Source organism: Somniosus microcephalus, chromosome 1, assembly GCF_052327205.1.
Source record: "Somniosus microcephalus isolate GS21.2 chromosome 1, FLI_Smic_1.0, whole genome shotgun sequence".
NCBI lineage: Eukaryota > Metazoa > Chordata > Chondrichthyes > Squaliformes > Somniosidae > Somniosus > Somniosus microcephalus.
Window position 1 is genome coordinate 191,770,169 of NC_140987.1, and position 17,922 is coordinate 191,788,090.

The window sequence follows — 17,922 nt, forward strand, 5'->3', positions numbered from 1 at the left end:
ACTAGTCCTAGAAGTGAATTTCACAGCATCAGAACTCTCTTTGTGAAGAAGTTTCTCCTGCCCTTATTCTAAATCTCTGACATTTAATTGTGTCTATGTCCGCTTGATCTTAATTCTCAACTGCTGGAAACAGTCTGCTTCTAGAGGGGAATAATGAGGTCAGCACATGGCCTGCAATTATCAGTGAGTGACATAAGCAAGATGGGTAAAAGAGGAACTGTACTCACCATTTCGTCCTAGTGATGTTATTGAATCCAGGTTCTCTGACTGATGCTCCTCCTTTTCACTTGTTGTGCCACCTGCAGCCAAGCTTTCTTGCTGAGAGTGCTGGGCTTCTTCCCACTTTTGAGGAATATGACATCCCTCATGGCTGACAGCAGCACCTCCAGGGAGGTGTCAGAGAACCTGGAGGCCACCATCCCTCTCTTGCCAGCCAGCCAGAAACTCCCACAGCTTCCCTGTAGCAACTTCCACTGGTAGCGAATGTGGCTTCCTTTTAAGATGTGCATTCAGGCTTTAAATACTGACCGAGCATCCCACTGGAAATTGTGTTGTGTGGGCGGTTGGCCTGCAGCAATGCAATGGGCCAGCCAGCCGCCAAGCTTATGGAAATGGTGTCCGGCCATTATATTTGGACAGACCTCATCGTCACTCTCGCTTCGGGGTGCACTTTGGGGCTCACGCACACTAATTTTGCCCTCCCCTTAAAATCGTGGCTGTTATGTTTTTAAAAACTGAGTTATGCTTTGCCAGCACACAGTTTAACTTGTTGAATAGTTAGATGTGATTGATATTTACGTTAGTTAGATGGGCTAACTAAAAATGTGATCAAGAAAATATGGCAAATTGCATATTTTGTACTTCAAATTGCACTTACTTTCTGAAACTAAATGTGATATCTTCAGTCGGATCCATTGACTGCTGTTGTGCACTAGGCTGACCTTTAGCTCAGATGCATTTGTCTTTTTATTATTTAAATCCTTATGGCTTTTAACTCTTTGGGGGAGAAATTTGGTTTCGCCCCTTTTGGGACACTAACTTTTAAAAGTTGAAAAAATTAACGCCAGGTGCTAATGCTTTTCAACTTTAAAAAGTTCAGTTTTGCGCTCCAGGAAGGAAGTGGAGCGCTAAATCAAGTGCTCTACTTCCTTCCTGGAGTGCAACAGGCAGCAGGCAGGGCGGTAGGTGTGCAGCGCTGCCACGTTGGAAGGCTCCTTCCCTCCTTTAAAGGTAAGGGCCATTGTTGCAGGCTCTGCAAGAAAACGAATCCCTTGATCGCCGGCGGCACCTCCGATCGGCGCCGATCAGCCCCAAGCACTCTAACAGAGTGCAGGGCTGATCAAGCGCAGCACCTGAAAAATAGAAAAAAAAGCAGAGCCTTGATGAAACATTTTTCGCCTACCTCACCGGCAATCCCTTTAACTACCGCTCCCCAAGCGGCCATCCACGGTGACAATGACTCCTGCAGCTGCTGGTGTTGACGCCCGGCGATGCTGCAGGGGGCGGAAGCCAAATTCGCATCGGGGCGATACCGGATGATATCACAATCCCCAGGGTGCAGGATATTGTGGCGTTAGGGTTTACCGCCGCTGCTAACTTGCAGAGGAAATTCGCGGGCATTGGTATTTTCACTGCGCCCGGTCGTTAACGCCCCGGAGGCGCAAAAGAGGCCAATTTCTCCCCCTTTGAGTTTTGTAGATTTCAGAATACACAAATGCATGAATGTCACTATAGTGTGTGGATGCTCAAATGCACTGTGCTACAGGGTGGTAGTACTTGGGTTTCCCCATTATTTTCCATGTGGTGGTTTTCGTAGTTTGGACATGCTGTCAGTGGAATATGTTGACCAGAGGCCAAGTGCTACCCCATTGCGAGGCTGTCATCCAGAGCTACATTCATGCACCTGCCAGTGAGGCTGGGAAAGACCTGCTTAAGTGATGTCTTTGCTCAATGTCATTAATCAAACAGAAGTAAAAGTGCAGTAGCATCAGGACTCATCATCCAAATATGCCTCTTCCAGCTGGGGACCCAACATGGTGAGTTTTCCAGTAGGGTGCTTTTCATCCGGCAAAATTGGAAATATCCATTTTCAAGATGGTTATACTGAAAACTATTTTATTGTCTTTTTGGTGAAGATTTTTACATTGAAAGATAATTTTTACGAATGTGTTCTCCCAATATGGATTCTCACCCACTGGGAGTTCATATCAGGAAAACATGTGTGCGCTCCCCATGATTTTTCATCCATTAATATAAATGGATAAAAAAATGTGGGAAATGTGCCAACAAATTCCAAATATGTGTTCCCACTGGGTGAAGCCCTGCACCAGGAGTGTGCATTCATAAAATTTACCTTTCCAAGTACTCCCCTCCTCCCTAGGACAGGCTTGATGGACCAGCTGGTCTTTTCCTGCCTGTCATTTTCGTATGTTCATCCCCAGAGAATTTTTTCCCTTTGATTTAATAAATTAAACTGTGCTCCATTTGCATGGAGAAAGGGCATGTGATTTGTCATGTGTCCAGAATTAGCCCCTGTAAAATGTAAGCCATGGAAAGTAAGTCAGAATTTTTCTATCCATGTGTCTTGTATAATTTTCTATTATTAATCTGCACTGAATTTTATTTTTGGTTGTACTGTGGTCCATTAAATGTCAAGCACCTCTGCTTCTTGTTAATGTTTTTATTCAATGCCCATTTTTTTATCTTTGAATCTTATTTCAATTAGCTGTCACTGCATTAGTGCACAGTCTGTAATTGTTGCGCTTCATTTTCCTAGTCTTACCATTGGTGTTTATAGAGAAAGTTAGCTCCACTTCCTCATTGCTGTTTTATCTGACAAACACTGTATTTGATGGAACAGCTTTTTTGGTGTGCTTTGCATGTGGCTTCAGTCTTCATGCAAGATAGGAAGAGGAAGTTATTGCTGCCCTATCCTGCCTATAATAATAAATCATAACTTACCATCCTGTAAACCAGAAAATTCTTATTAAATACATGTGACCTTAACATATTTAGTTTACACACTACATTTCCCAATGGTTATCAATGTAGAATCATTTTTCCTTCCTTGTGTTAGACAAACTTTGTAACAACTAAGGAGAATGTTTGGTTCAAAGCACAGGAAAATTGAACGTTGTCTTATCCTGTTGCTGTATTGTGCAGCTGGCTCTGTTAGAATAATTCAAGCTATCTGATTGCTTTGTTGGGGAATATCAACAAAAGCCTTTCCTTTTAACTTCCATGCTAAGGGTTGCAGTTGCTACATATATAAAATAAAGTGGGGGGAGGGGAAGGGAGGGACATTCTGTGTTCTGTATCTCTTGATCAAATAATAATTTTCCGACAGCCATGCTAAATGTGCTCTAGTGTTGGAATTTATATCCTGGTACATTAGTTGCTCGTGGCTATCACAGAAAATTAACATTAAGCACTTTATATACATATATTATTATATATATATATAAATGTATCTGTATCTTCACATGATTAAGCAGTCAAATTCCAGTGAATGTTATCTTTACAGTATGGTTTATATATATTGAGAATAACAGGGACTTGGGAGTAATTACAATGCAGTAATCTAATCAAGGATTCAGGAGATAACAAACAGGGCATGACTCTTGCAGTTTCTGGCCATCATCTGAACCAGGAGATCAGATTATAATGTTGAAATCACTGCAGTGTATTTGTTACTTGTATATAATTTATATTGTTTTAACTTTACACAGGGGTTTTATTCTGTTTGATGAGTGTTTGTACTGCAGTGACCGTCACTGCGAACACTCACAGTTTCTGATTATTGATGCTCACTTGAGGCAATTAATAATTATGAATTATTATTGTCGGTTTATTGAGAAAAAATATTTGTAAAAACCTATGTTAAATGGTAGAGACCATTTAATATTATATGACTCTGTTTGAAAATGTTTGGTTATTCCTACTCTTTAGTTACTATATCCGTTTGATACATTTATTCAGCCTTTGTTAGATTGAGACCTCCACTTTTAGAAGCCATCCTTTAAAAATCAGATACAAAACATTTAAGAAAATCAGTACTTAGATATTGACTACTCGATGCTAACTGTTCTGAAAAACTCCATAGCCTAAACCACTGCATTTCCCTGACTGAGCAAAGCTCCAAGAAAGTAATTAATTTTTAAGTCGTAAGATGGTACAGAAAAGTTTAATAAAAATGAAGTTTAAAACAAAAGAAACTCAAGTGTAAATTATGATCGGGGTATTACAGGAGGTGGCTTAATACACCAGTAGCAATTGTGGAGACAGTTCAGCATAAATTGTGTTACACTTTATCTTGTTCTATTTGCAGGTAGGTCAGACTGATTTGCTTTGTTTTCTGCTACTCTGTGAGATTTCTACCATAATAGTACTGGTGTTACATATTCTCTCTGATAGAATTTGATCCTCGCCTTTTAGTTGCATATGAGATGAGATGACAATATGGCAGTGCCATTATACTATTACTTTTGTGTCAATGTAAAATTGTTTTAATGCAAATGTCCAGTTGACGATCTGACTCTTTAGTACACACCGCCCCGCTTATGTTGACATGTTGGCAACCATTCTAATTTTGTCAATATAAGCGAGACAAATCGGCAGATTTCCATTCCTGTCCTATCCCTCTCCTTTTCTGTGTTGTGTGCCCAGATAGTTAGTCGCTTGGGGCTTTGCTTTCTTGCCACAAATATAGTTCTTAATAAGAGAAATTACACCAATTACTCAGGAAATAACAATGCTACTAAGGGGAGGGTGGAGGTCTTGACAATTCTCAAATGTAGCCAGAGCCTCACAGAATCCTGGGAGTTGTAGGCAGCTGGCATCATCCGCCTCTTCTCAAAGGATGGCTGAAGGCGAAAAGACTATGGCCTAGAAATTGAGTGCCCTTAGCGCCGATTTTGCGGCGCTAGAGGGCCTAGCGCTGCAATTGGCGCCGGCGCCGAAATTGCCTGGGGCCCTTCCGCCGCGGTAGACCGGTAGCGCTGCGCCGGCACCGATGACGTCATCGGTGTGCGCAGCGTCCCGGTTGCCATGCCGACGGGCCCCAGCGCCGAAATTCAGTTGCGGCCGCCTCGCCCGTGGCAGCCGCAACTAAGACTCTGGCAACAGAGTCTTACAAGTCTTTGCGCCGGCGCATTAAAGGCCCCGCGGCGGCCGGCCGCTTTCCCGCCGGCCGCCTGGCCGCAGCTCCCTCCCCGGACTTCCCCCCCCCCCCCCCCCCCCCGGAACAGAAGCAAGCCCGGCACTTGTCCGAGGTGCCGGGCTCATTTTTAAAAAGATTTTCGCGGGCCGCGGCCGGGTGCAGGCAGCTCCTCCTTAAGGGAAGGAGGAGGCCTGCACTTCCCGAGCCTGCCGCACCGCATCGGGTGCCGCAGCGCCAGAATTGCGGCGCGAAACGGCAGTTAGCGCCGATTTACCGCCGCAAAGACCCTTCAGTAGCGCCGGCAGCCGTTTGGGCGCGGCCCTGCTGAATTTTTGGCGCGCGCAGGGGGACTTAGCGCCGGCACTAACTTCCGGCGCTAAAGCCCTGGCTAAGCCAAAACTCAATTTCTAGGCCTATAACCCCAAAAGACAAAGCGACAATAACGCATGCATAGTGACACTCTTCATGTTTCTCCTCCTTGTTTCAGCAGATTTACCCTCACCGCAATGTGGAGGTAAGGGTCTGTTGATGTATGTGGTTTTAAAAATTAAGGCCTTTAATGCTGTTAAGGACATAACAAATTTGTCAAATTAAGTGTGCCAGAGTTTATGTCAACATTGACATAAACTGTAAATATTTGGTATTAATGTACAGAGAAGGTACTGGGAGTTCACTTTTTTGTTGAAATAAGTGGGATGCCAACATAAACAGGTTTGAGATAAGGGGATAGGACAGTATGCTGAAGAAGTGTGAGACAACCACTAGCAGGTAGTTCCACATTCTTGAGCCTTATATCTAATGGCCCAGAAATTTGGGTCAGGGGCTTCCTGCGGGTGCAAGCCTCCGACCTGCACTGACCTAGCGCGCCGGCTGTTGAGCTGAAGGCCCGCGTGGGATTCCGATCCTGGGCCTCCTCCAGCTGCAGTGCTTGCGTATCCCAGGGGCGCATAGTTCGATGCGTCCCCTGGGATCACGTGGGCCATGGAGAGCCAATGGTAGCAGGGAATGCTTCATTCATAAGTTTGACAGGAAGAGCTGTCAAACCTATAAATACTATAAGCCCCAAAACATCACTAAAACTTCAAATAATTTTTTTTTTAATCACATTTTTAAAATAACTATAAATTACATGAAATAACTATTTTAAAGAATAATTTAAATTTTTGAAAAAATTAATTACATTTTCTAACGGGGCTAAAAATAAACTTACCTTTCTTTAAAGTATTTAAAAATAATAAACCTGTGGAAAAAATGTTTTAATTTTAATTAATTCACCACTTACCTTGTTAAAAGCAGGCCTTGCGCCTGCTTTTTAAAAGTGTAACTGCTGGAGACTTACCCTCCCGGAAAAACCTGTAAAAAAAAAACGTAAGTTCAATGCGCACGCGCTGCCTCTCCGGCGCACGCGTTTCACCTGTCAACCCCCTTCTTTCAGGGGAACGGAAGTGCCGGTTTCCCGCGCATGCGCAGTGCATGCACAAAACCGGCACTTTCGTTGGGCCTACACGTGAGTACCCCGTGCGTACTCACACATTGGGACCCGAATTTCTGGACCATTGTAATATAGTTCAGTCCAAGGCAAAGTTCCATTTAAAAAGTACACGGATGCTTTGAGAGATTTTTAGATTTTTAATTTGAATGTATTTAATGTTAGCATGGAGCCAACATTCATGGTAGCTCTCTACTAGCATGAAAAATTAACCAAATGGTGAGTGGAGCACTGCACGTGCATGCTTGTCGCTGAACTCAGTGTTGGCTGGCGCTGTTACAGCTTCACAGCATTATGGATATCTGTTTGCAGAAACAGTTTTTTTTTCAGGCTTCATAGATATATCGTAACACCTATTCACATAATTGCATATAGACCTGAATTCTGCTGCCCATTGAGCTGTGCAATGCAAGAAGAAAGAAAACACAAACATGCCCATTCTCATCACTCCCGCCCCCACCCCCTGCCCCCTCCGCCACTGCCGGTCGGAACAGGGTGGTAACACAATGAAAATGGTGGCACAGCAGATGTCTTTTCCACTTTAGAGATGCTTTTCATTTCTGATTATTATTCTTTTACATGCATGTCAAAATTTGTAGCTCATGTGAGATAGTTTTCTAAGAACAAGACACAGGGGAAGCTCTACTATTCACCATTTTGCTGTTGGTGTAAAAATCAGACTGATACCTGGGATGGCAGGAATGACGTATGAGGAGAGATTGGGTCGATTAGGCTTATATTCGCTAGAGTTTAGAAGAATGAGAGGGGATCTCATTGAAACTTATAAAACTCTAATAGGACTAGACAGACTAGATGCAGGAAGGATGTTCCCAATGGCGGGGGAGTCCAGAACCAGGGGTCACAGTCTAAGGATAAGGGGTAAGCCATTTAGGACTGAGATGAGGAGGAATTTCTTCACCCAGAGAGTGGTGAACCTGTGGAATTCTCTACCACACAAGGCAGTTGAGGCCAATTTATTAAATATATTCAAGAAGGAGTTAGATATATTTCTTAAGGCTAAAGGGATCATGGGATATGGGGAGAAAGCAGGGACAGGGTCCTGAATTTGGATGATCAGCCATAATCTCATTAAATGGCAGAACAGGCTCGAGGGGCCGAATGGCCTACTCCTGCCCCTAGCTTCTATGTTTCTAAAACAGTTTCCCAATGCCAAGCAGTTTCCTGTTGAGTAATTGAGCCATACAGATCAGGAAGTTCCCTGGTTCATAGCTCTGTAAATTTACTCCCTTCAAGTATTTATCTAATTCCCTTTTGAAAATTATTATTGAATCTGCTTCCACCACCCTTTCAGGCAGTGCATTCCAGATCATAACAACTCGCTGCATGTTGCCTCTAGTTCTTTTGTCAATCACCTTAAATCTGTGTCCTCTGGTTACTGACCCTTCGCCACTGGAAACAGTTTCTCCTTACTCTATCAAAACCATTCATGATTTTGAACACCTCTATAGATCTCCTCTTAACCTTTTCTGCTCTACGGAGAACAACCCCAGTTTCCCCAGTCTCTCCACATAACTGAAGTCCTTCGTCTCTGGTACAACTCTCGTAAATCTCTTCTGCACCCTTTCTAAGGTCTTGACATCCTTCCTAAAGTGTGGTGCCCGAAATTGAACACAATACTCCAGCTGGAGCCTAACTAGTGTTTTATAAAAGTTTAGCATAACTTCCTTGCTTTTGTACTCAACTTGCCCTGCCACCTTCAAAGATTTGTGTACATACACCCCCAGGTCTCTCTGTTCACTTTAAAATTGTACCATTTAGTTTATATTGCCTCTCCTCATTCTTCCTAACAAAATGTATAATTTCACACTTCTCTGCGTTAAATTTCATCTGCCATGTGCCTGCCCATTTCACCAGTCTACCTATGTCCTCCTGATGTCTGTTACATTTCTCCACATTGCTTACTGCAGTTTTGTGTCATCTGCAAACTTTGAAATTATGCCTGTATACCCAAGTCCAAGTCATTAATATATCTCAAAATACCGACCCCTGGGGAACACCACTGTATACTTTCCTCCAGTCTGAAAAACATCCCGTCATCACTAGTCTCTGCTTTCTGTCCCTTAGCCAATTTCATATCCATGCTGCCACTGTCCCTTTAATCCCATGGGCCTTAATTTTGCTAACAAGTCTATTATGTGGTACCAACATTAGGCTGACTGGCCTGTAATTGCCAGGTTTATCTCTCTCCCCTTTTTTGAACAGGGGTATAACGTTTGAAATCCTCCAGTCCTCTCGCACCATCCCCATATCTAAGGAGCATTGGAAGACTGTGGCCAGAGCCTCTGCAATTTCCACCTTTACTTCCCTCAACATACGATGCATCCCCTCTGGACTGGATGACTTTTCTACTTTGAGTACTGCCAAGCTTCTAAGTATCTCTTCATTTTTATCCTATCCAATATCTTTGCTACCTCCTCCTTTATTGCTACATTGGCAGCATCCTCTTCTTTAGTGAAGACTGATGCAAAGTGTTCATTTAGTACCTCTGCCATACCTTTCGCCGTGACAAGAAGATTTCTTTTTTTTGTCCCTAATTGGCCCCACCCTTCCTTTGACTACCCTTTTACTATTTATGTGTTTATGAAAGACTTCTGGCTTCCCTTTTATCTTAGCCACTAATATATTCTCATACTTTGTTTTTGCCCATTTTAATCCCATTTTTAGATCTCCTCTGTACTTACTGTGTTCAGTTTGGTTCTCTACTGTATTATGAACCTTACATTTGTCATAAGCCTCCTTTTTCCATTTCATTTTAATCTCTATATCTTTTGTCATCCAGGGATCTCTAGCTTTGGATGACCTTCCTTTCCCCCTCGTGCGAATGTGTCGACTATGTACCCGAACCATCTTCTCCTTGCAGGTCTCCCATTGTTCAATTACTATTTTGCCTACCAACTTTTGTTTCCAATCCACCTGGTCAAGATCCCTTTTTAACTCACTGAAATGAGCCTTCCTCCTGTTAAGTATTTTTATGCTTGTTTGTTTCTTGTCATTTTCCATAACTTTTCTAAATCTAATGATATTCCCCGGTGGTCTAGTGGTTAGGATTAGGTGCTCTCACTGCCGTGGCCCGGGTTCGATTCCTAGTCAGAGATGCAATTTTTGGCTCGAATGGAGCATAAATGCCGGCATGAACTGGTTGGGCAGAAAGGCCCGTTTCTGTGCTGTATATCCTATGTAATCATATTATATTATGATCACTGTTCCCCAAATGCTCCCCCACTGAAACATGATCCATCCTATTTCGGAACTATTCTTTACTCTATTGCTAATTGTTTTCCCAGTCCTCTGTGTACCTTGTTTCTCTAATGTTTCATCCTAATGCCCATCACTTTGCAAATTAGGTTAAACCCTCCCCCACAGCACACATTACCCTCCCTGTGAGGACATTGGTCCCAGCTCTATTGAGGTGCAACCCGTCCATCTTGAAGAGAACCCTCCTGGCCCAGAACTGGCCCAATGCCCCAGGAATCTGATACCCTCCCTCCTACATAGGTTGAATCCCTATCTGTGCTGGTTGAGTTAGCTGATCTCAGCCCAGATGGTGGTAGGGATGCAACAATTAGCTTAATTGTACCTAGGTTACGGAGTGGAAAATGAGGTATGGTTCACACTACTGATTATTGTCCAGAAACCACCGTTGGAACAGGCACCAACGTGGACATTGTGTGAGGGCTGGATGGAACTTCCCCGGGCCTATCCCCTGTTATTCCCTTTCCAGTGGTCAAATAGCCTGCTGATATTCAAGAGCTAATTTTCCGGTAGAATATATTGGACTGAGCACCCAAATTCCTGATATGTGCTCCTGGCAGACAAGGATCCGTGCTAGGTTTACACATGAATGATGTCAATGGGAACAGTAGCATAGTGGTTATGTTACTGGACTAGTAATTCAGAGGCAACCTGTGAGTTCAAATCCCACGATGGCAGCTGGAGAATTCAATTTCAGTTAATTAAATAAATCTGGAATTAAAAAGCTAGTATCAGTGATGGTGACCATGAAATTACTGGATTGTCATAAAAAAACATCTGGTCCATTAATGCCCTTTAGGGAAGGAAATTGGCTGTCCATACCTGGTCTGGCCTATATGTGACTCCAGGCCCACAACGATGTGGTTGACTCTTAACTGCCCTCTGAAGTGGCCTAGCAAGCCACTCAGTTGTACAAAACTGCTACAAAAAACAATAATAAGAATAAAACAGGATGAAACACCCAGCATCAACCTCAACACCGGCTTCAGACATGACAATGGCACACCCAGCCCAGTCGACCCTGCAAAGTCCTCCTCACTAACATCTGGGGACTTGTGCCAAAATTGGGAGAGCTGTCCAATACCTTTCAGTCAATGTCCTAGATTCCTCCATCACCATCCCATGGTATATCCTGTCCCACCGGCAGAACTACCAGAGGTGGTGGCACAGTGGTATACAGTCAGGAGGCAGTGGACCTGCGAGTCCTCAGCATTGACTCCGGACCCCATGAAGTCTCATGGCTTCAGGTCAAGCATGGGCAAAGAAACCTCCTGCTGATTACCACCTACCACCCTCCCTCAGCTGATGAATCAGTACTTCTCCATGTTGAACACCACTTGGAAGAAGCACTGAGGATAGGAAGGGCACAGAATGTACTCTGGGTGGGGGACTTCAATGTCCATCACCAAGAGTGGCTCGGTAGCACCACGACTGACCGAGCTGGCTGAGTTCTGAAGGGCATAGCTGCCAGACTGGGCTTGCGGCAGGTGGTGAGAGAACCAACACGAGGGACAAACCTATTTAACCTCATCCTCACCAAACTACCTGTCGCAGATGCATCTGTCAATGCCAGCATTGACCACCGCACAGTCATTGTGGAGACGAAGTCCCGACTTCACACTGAGGACACCCTCCATTGTGTTGTGTGGCACTACCACTGTGTTAAATGGGATAGATTCAGAACAGACCTAGCAGCTCAAAACTGGGCATCCATGAGGTGCTGTGGGCCATCAGCAGCAGCAGAATTTTATCCCACCACAATCTGTAACCTCATGGCGCAGCATATCCCTCACTCTACCATTGCCATTAAGCCAGGGGACCAACCCTGGTTCAATGAGGAGTGCAGAAGGCGTACCTAAAAATGAGGTGCCAACCTGGGGAAGCTGCAACACAGGACTACATGCATGCTAAACAGCAGAAGCAGCATGCTGTAGACAGAGCCAAGCGATCCCACAATCAATGGATCAGAACAAAGCTCTGCAGTCCTACCACATCTAGTCGTGAATGGTGGTGGACAATTAAACAACTAACGGGAGGAGGAGGCTCCATAAATATCCCCATCCTCAAAAGATGGCAGAGCCCAATCATCTCAGTCCCAGGACATCGCTGCAGGAGTTCCTCAGAGCAGTGTCCTAGGCCCAACAATCTTCAGCTGTTTTATCAATGACCTTCCCTCCATCACGACCTTCCCTCCATCATAAGTTCAGAAGTGGGGATGTTGGCTGAATGCACAGTGTTCAGTTCCATTTGCAGCTCCTCAGATAATGAAACAGTCCATGCCCGCATGACATTCAGGCTTGGGCTAATAAGTGGCAAGTAACATTTGCGCCACACAAGTGCCAGACAATGAATATCTCCAACATGCGAGAGTCTAACCACTGCCCCATGACATTCAACGGCATTACCATCGCCGAATCTCCCACCATCAACATCCTGAACGTCACCATTGACCAGAAATTTAACTCGACCAGCCACATAAATACTGTGGCTAAATAGGAAGGTCAGAGGCTGGGTATTCTGTGGCGAGTGTCTCACCTCCTGACTCCCCAAGGCCTTAACACCATCTACAAGACACAAGTCAGGTGTATGATGGAATACTCACCACTTGCAGCTCCAACAACACTCAAGAAGCACGACATCATCCAGGACAAAGCAGCCCGCTTGATTGGCACCCCATCCACTACCTTAAACATTTACTCCCTCCACCATGGCGCACCGTGGCTGCAGTGTGTACCATCTACAAGATGCACTGCAGCAACTCGCCAAAGCTTCTTCAACAGCACCTCCCAAACCTGCGACCTCTACCACCTACCTAGATGGACAAGGGCAGCAGGCACTTGGGAACACCATCACCTGCAAGTTCCCCTCTTGACTTGGAAATATATCGTTGTTCCTTCATCGTCGCTGGGTCAAAATCCAGGAACTCCCTACCTAACAGCACTGTGGGAGTACCTTCACCACACGGACTTCAGCGGTTCAAGAAGGCGGCTCACCACCACCACCTTCTCAAGGGCAATTAGGAATGGGCAATAAATGCTGGCCTTGCCAGCGACGCCCACATACAAAGAATGAATAAAAAAAACTGTCTAGTTTCACATGTGAATGATGCCCACTTGGACAAAGTACTTGTGGGTGCCTGGCATAATTGAACTGTGTGCAAAAAAAGAGTCAACGCCTTCATAGGACGAGAAGAGAGAAAATAATAAAAACAGGAACAAATGGCTAGAGATTTTAATCAGTATACAAAGAACAGATCAAATCTGGAATAACAACAGAAAATGCTGGAAAAACTCAGCAGACCAGGCAACATCCGTGGAGAGAAAATAGAGTCAACGTTTCGGGTCAAAACCCTTTGTCAAGGCTGAAAAAACACAGGAAATGAAATAGATTAAAAGGCCAGGTTGGGGGCTGGGAGAGAACAAAAGAGAAGTGAAGAGACATTAAGAGGTATTCAAAACGAGACGAGATGGTGATAGGACTAGTGGAGACAAAAGACGGCTCTAGATTGGGTGTGAAATACACTGGCAGAATGGGAGGCAGCTGTCATGTGGGAGAGAAAAAAAAGGGGGGGAGGAGGGCCAAAACAAAGGTGTGGATAAAAAATATAAGTAAAAATGTAATGGGGGCCGAGGTTATGATCTGAAATTGTTGAACTCGATATTGAGTCCGGAAGGCTGTAAAGTGCCTATTTGGAAGATGAGGTGCTGTTCCTTGAGCTTACGCTGAGCTTCCGTGGAACAATGCAAGAGCCCGAGTACAGTGAGGTCTGAGTGGGAATGGGGCGGTGAATTAAAATGACAGGCGACCGGAAGCTCGGGGTCATCCTTACGGACTGAACGGAGGTGTTCCGCAAAGCGGTCACCCAATCTGCGTTTGGTCTCCCCAATGTCGAGGAGACCACATCATGAGCAGCGAATACAGTATACTAGATTGCAAGAAGTACAAGTAAATCGCTGTTTCACCTGGAAGGGGTGTTTGGGGCCCTGGACAGTGGGAAGGGGGGAGGTATAAGGGCAGGTGTTGCATCTCCTGCGCTTGCACGGGAAGGTGCTGGGGGAAGGGGTGCTGGGGGTGATAGAGGAGTGGACTAGGGTGTCTTGGAGGGAGTGGTCCCTACGGAATGCTGAAAGGGGAGGGGAGGGGAGGGGAAGATGCGTTTGGTGGTGGGATCACTTTGGAGGTGGCGGAAGTGGCGGAGGATGATCCATTGAATGTGGAGGCTGGTGGGGTGAAAGGTGAGGACAAGGGGAACCCTATCGTGGTTCCGGGAGGGAGGGGCAGGGGTGAGGGCAGAAGTGCGGGAGATAGAACGGACATGGTCGAGGGCCGTGTCAACCATGGTAGAGGGGAATCCTCGGTTGAGGAAAAAGGAAGACATGTCGGAAGCACTGGTGTGGAAGGTGGCATTGTCGGAGCAGTTGCGGCGGAGATGGAGAAACTGGGAGAATGGAATAGAGTCCTTACAGGAGGCGGGGGTGGGAGGAAGTGTAGTCCAGGTAGCTGTGGGAGTCAGTGGGCTTGTAGTGAATGTTGGTCAATAACCTATCCCCAGAGATGGAGACGGAGAAGTCGAATCTGGTGTGGTATAGCAGCATTTTCTTGCTAACATGGTCCTTAACTGTCTAGAACCAGCATTTGATGTCCAGGGTCTCCCCTGTTTGGTGGAATATATAATGATATGCAGAAGTGTCTGGAGTTAGTTCCCCCAATGGTCTGCCAAAAGTGTTTTGTGTAATTGAATGGGGATATTATCATGTTGAAATAGACTGTCAACTTTAGGCATCTAAGAAGCTATGGTAGCCACAATGTCTGTTTTCCCTTGTGTTCATCATAAAGTGATAATCTTGATAGATTGGTTAGAAATATTTCCTGCGCAAAAAAAGTTTAAAATAAATAAAAATTGTCAGAAGTAATCTTGGTTTTCAATATTCTCATTGATATGTTGAATATTGAATGTCAAACCAAACCATCAAAATAATTCTATCCTGGTGTTTGTAGATGGAACTGCATCAATTAAAAATGCAAAATATAACGCAGTAAACTTTAGGGGGAAAAAATTTGTTAATGACCATTTTGGGTTGCTAATATTGTCTGGGCGCTAAATTTAGCTCCTGGCGAAAAATAGCACCGGCGTTCGCTAATTTCAGTTTTAGCGCCCCAAGAGGGAGGCGGAGTGCTAATTCAAGCGCTCCACTTCCTTCTTAGAGCGCTAACCCTGAATATCGGGGCAGTGCATTCTGGGCCACATAGTGCTGCCGCATGGAAGGGCTCTTCCCCTCATTAAAGGGGAGAGCCCAAGCTCACAACTTTGCAGGGCCCTACCTGGACCACCGGGGAGCAGGGTGTCGTGCCAGCTGCCCGGCACTTGAGGAGTGCCGGGCTGCCAGATTGGGGCACGGACCCTGCGTTCAAAGACGCAACCGGCTGTGACAAGTAAGTTGGCCGATTTATTTTTTCCACGCCCGCCACCTCCCCTTTAGTTAGCGCCCCACGAGCCTCCTGTCTCTCCGTTCCTGCCCCCTGAATCGGTCGCTGTCATCGCCCGGCGCAGATTTGGGGGTGCGGACCAATTTTGCAGGCGGGGCGAAAATGGGTGCTGCACACGGTGATGACGTCGTCATCGCCAGCGCAGTGGGGCGCTGCCAGTTACCACCGCTGCTAAACTCACGCTGAACTTAATGGGAGTCATTAGCGGTGCCATGCCCAAGAAAAAAGTCATTTGCGCCCCGTTACGCACTAATGAGAGGCGCAAATGTACCAAATTTCTAGCCCTAGGTGTGATTTGGGGGTTAATTTTAATCCAACCCACCATGGGTTAGGTCAAAATTTCCCCTATGGCGCTTGAATGCCATTAAAAGCCCATGTTATAACAAAAGCGTGTTATAACCCAGGAGTGCTAAAATTCTTAGAAGTATAATTTTCTGAGCTGAAAGGGTAAATCATATTAACCAGTATCCTTATCCATGTGAAGCCACTCTTCAAAGAGCAGTTTTGAGTTCACAATAATGTAAGTTGGAAAGTTAGATCTCAGTATCCAAGCTCCATAACATGTACAAAAGAGCTTACCTTAACAATGAGAAGCATTAAAATACCATATTATAATCAAAATAACATGACATCTGAGAGCATTCCAATGAGGCTATATTTAACAATTAATATTCTTCTTTAATTATTATTGCTCTTTATTGGGCAATTCCTTGTTCAATTGTTCGTCATTCATTAGCAGTGAATTTTGTATTAAAAGAGATTTTCTTAGCCCTACAGCTGCTCAACCTTCATTGAAAGTGTGAAATTATTGCAAATGCACTTGGTCTCATTTAATGTGTTTTCTTTACTATAGATGATTCAGCGGGAAGCAGAAGTGAAGAACAAAGTGATTTCTGTAGCACTGACAGATTCAGTCCATAACGTGTGGCACCAAGAAGCTGGGAAACCTATACTGGACTGGATGCAGGAGGTAAGATTCTTCCAACTAAAACTGGTCCAGTTTCACAAGCAAAGCCTTTTGATTCAGAAATAAATGGAGAGGTGAACTTAAGAGATGCTATGATCAGGTTAAAGGTCAAGAAATACCTGACTACACTAGTCAGGTTGTAATATCAAAGATGTCAGAAACCATTTTAATGTAGTATAGTCTGCTCCAGCTTTACTATAAAAATGTTTTTGGACAATTTTACAGATGTGATAAATAACCTGCAATCACAGTGAAGGTCCATCACCAACTTCTATACATTAGAAATTACTATTGACTATCAAGGGTCATGGAGCTAGGTGGGTAATTGGAGCTGAAGTGAAGATCAGCCATGATCTACAGTGAAACCTATACAAACAGACACCCCAAAAAAAGACACTTATTGACAGTCCCAAATAATTTACATTGTAATAAATACAAGCTGCACCTTAAAACCACGGACACTCGCAAATTATGAACTATGGACAGCCTACAGTGCACCAAGTCTATTTGCAACTTAAAACACGGGACACGCAGGTAAATGGGAGACGGTAACGAGTGGGAAAAAAACAGGTTTGTGGAATGGTGAGAATGAGGTGGGGTTGGCACCATCATTGTTTGTAGAGACAAGAGCAGCAGCAACAACATGGGAGGAGCACTAAGAGAGGGGCAGCCAGTAAAGTATAAGCACCAAGGGGGAAAGGAGAAGGAAGGTTCTTAAAATAAGGCTATTAGACCTTGGGATCCTTCACCACATGTGGCTATTGAGGTAGAGTTTAACATTTAATATGAAAGGGAAGGGTATAAATACCTGAAAAGGAGTAATATAAAAGGGTCTAAGAGTTGCAGGAGAGCGCGCACGCACTGGGGGCTAAATGCCTCCTCCTGTGCTGTATTTTCTCGTTTTCCCCTCTTTGACTGCTCACGGTTCTTGGAACCTCTCGCACAACAGCTGCTGCTGCAAAACCACGAGCAAAGATACTCAAGTACAGGGGACCCAATCTTTAGAAGGTAAATGAAATAACATTTATAATAGTCATGTGATCAAATGTCACGTGATGGTCAGAACAAATGTGATCAAACCTCCAGGAATGCCTCTAACCAGAGGTGACGACCCTAACCGGCAGTCTTTCAAATATCAGTCTGTCGAGCAGTACGCCATCTGACTTCAGGTGGTGGAATCTATTTTTTTCCATTCCTGTCAAATATTATCAGGTATTTTTAATATAAAACAGTATTAAGTGCAGAGCAGAGGAGCACGGGTGCAGAGTATGTAAGCGGACATGCAGGAGGAAAGCTTCGGTCAGACTGCAAACAGCCAAACCAAAAACGTGCAAACGGCTGGAGAGAGCGGGAGAAAGTAAAGCGACGATTGGAGGATCACATCTTACTCCACCAGTACATCAGGTACTGATGAGCTGCTAACAGCCCCCTATCCACCTCCTAGCACTTTAAACATTAGCAGCTGCAGCACACGGAGGGAGTGGGTCCCGGACAGGGGTCTGCAGGACATTAATTTCCCCCCACCCCCCGCAATTTGGCTAGGATCTC

At 44.7% G+C, this 17,922-nt stretch overlaps 1 protein-coding gene across 9 annotated transcripts in view; it reads left to right on the forward strand.

The window, feature by feature from the left end:
- Positions 1 to 17,922, forward strand: part of arb2a (ARB2 cotranscriptional regulator A) — an 846,111-nt gene that overhangs the window by 548,162 nt on the left and 280,027 nt on the right. For all 9 annotated transcript variants that reach the window (XM_085988820.1, XM_085988880.1, XM_085988811.1 and 6 more), the window contains one exon: positions 16,261 to 16,377. In XM_085988820.1, coding sequence (XP_085844946.1) covers positions 16,261 to 16,377 — 117 coding nt within the window. The remainder of the gene's footprint in view (positions 1 to 16,260; positions 16,378 to 17,922) is intronic.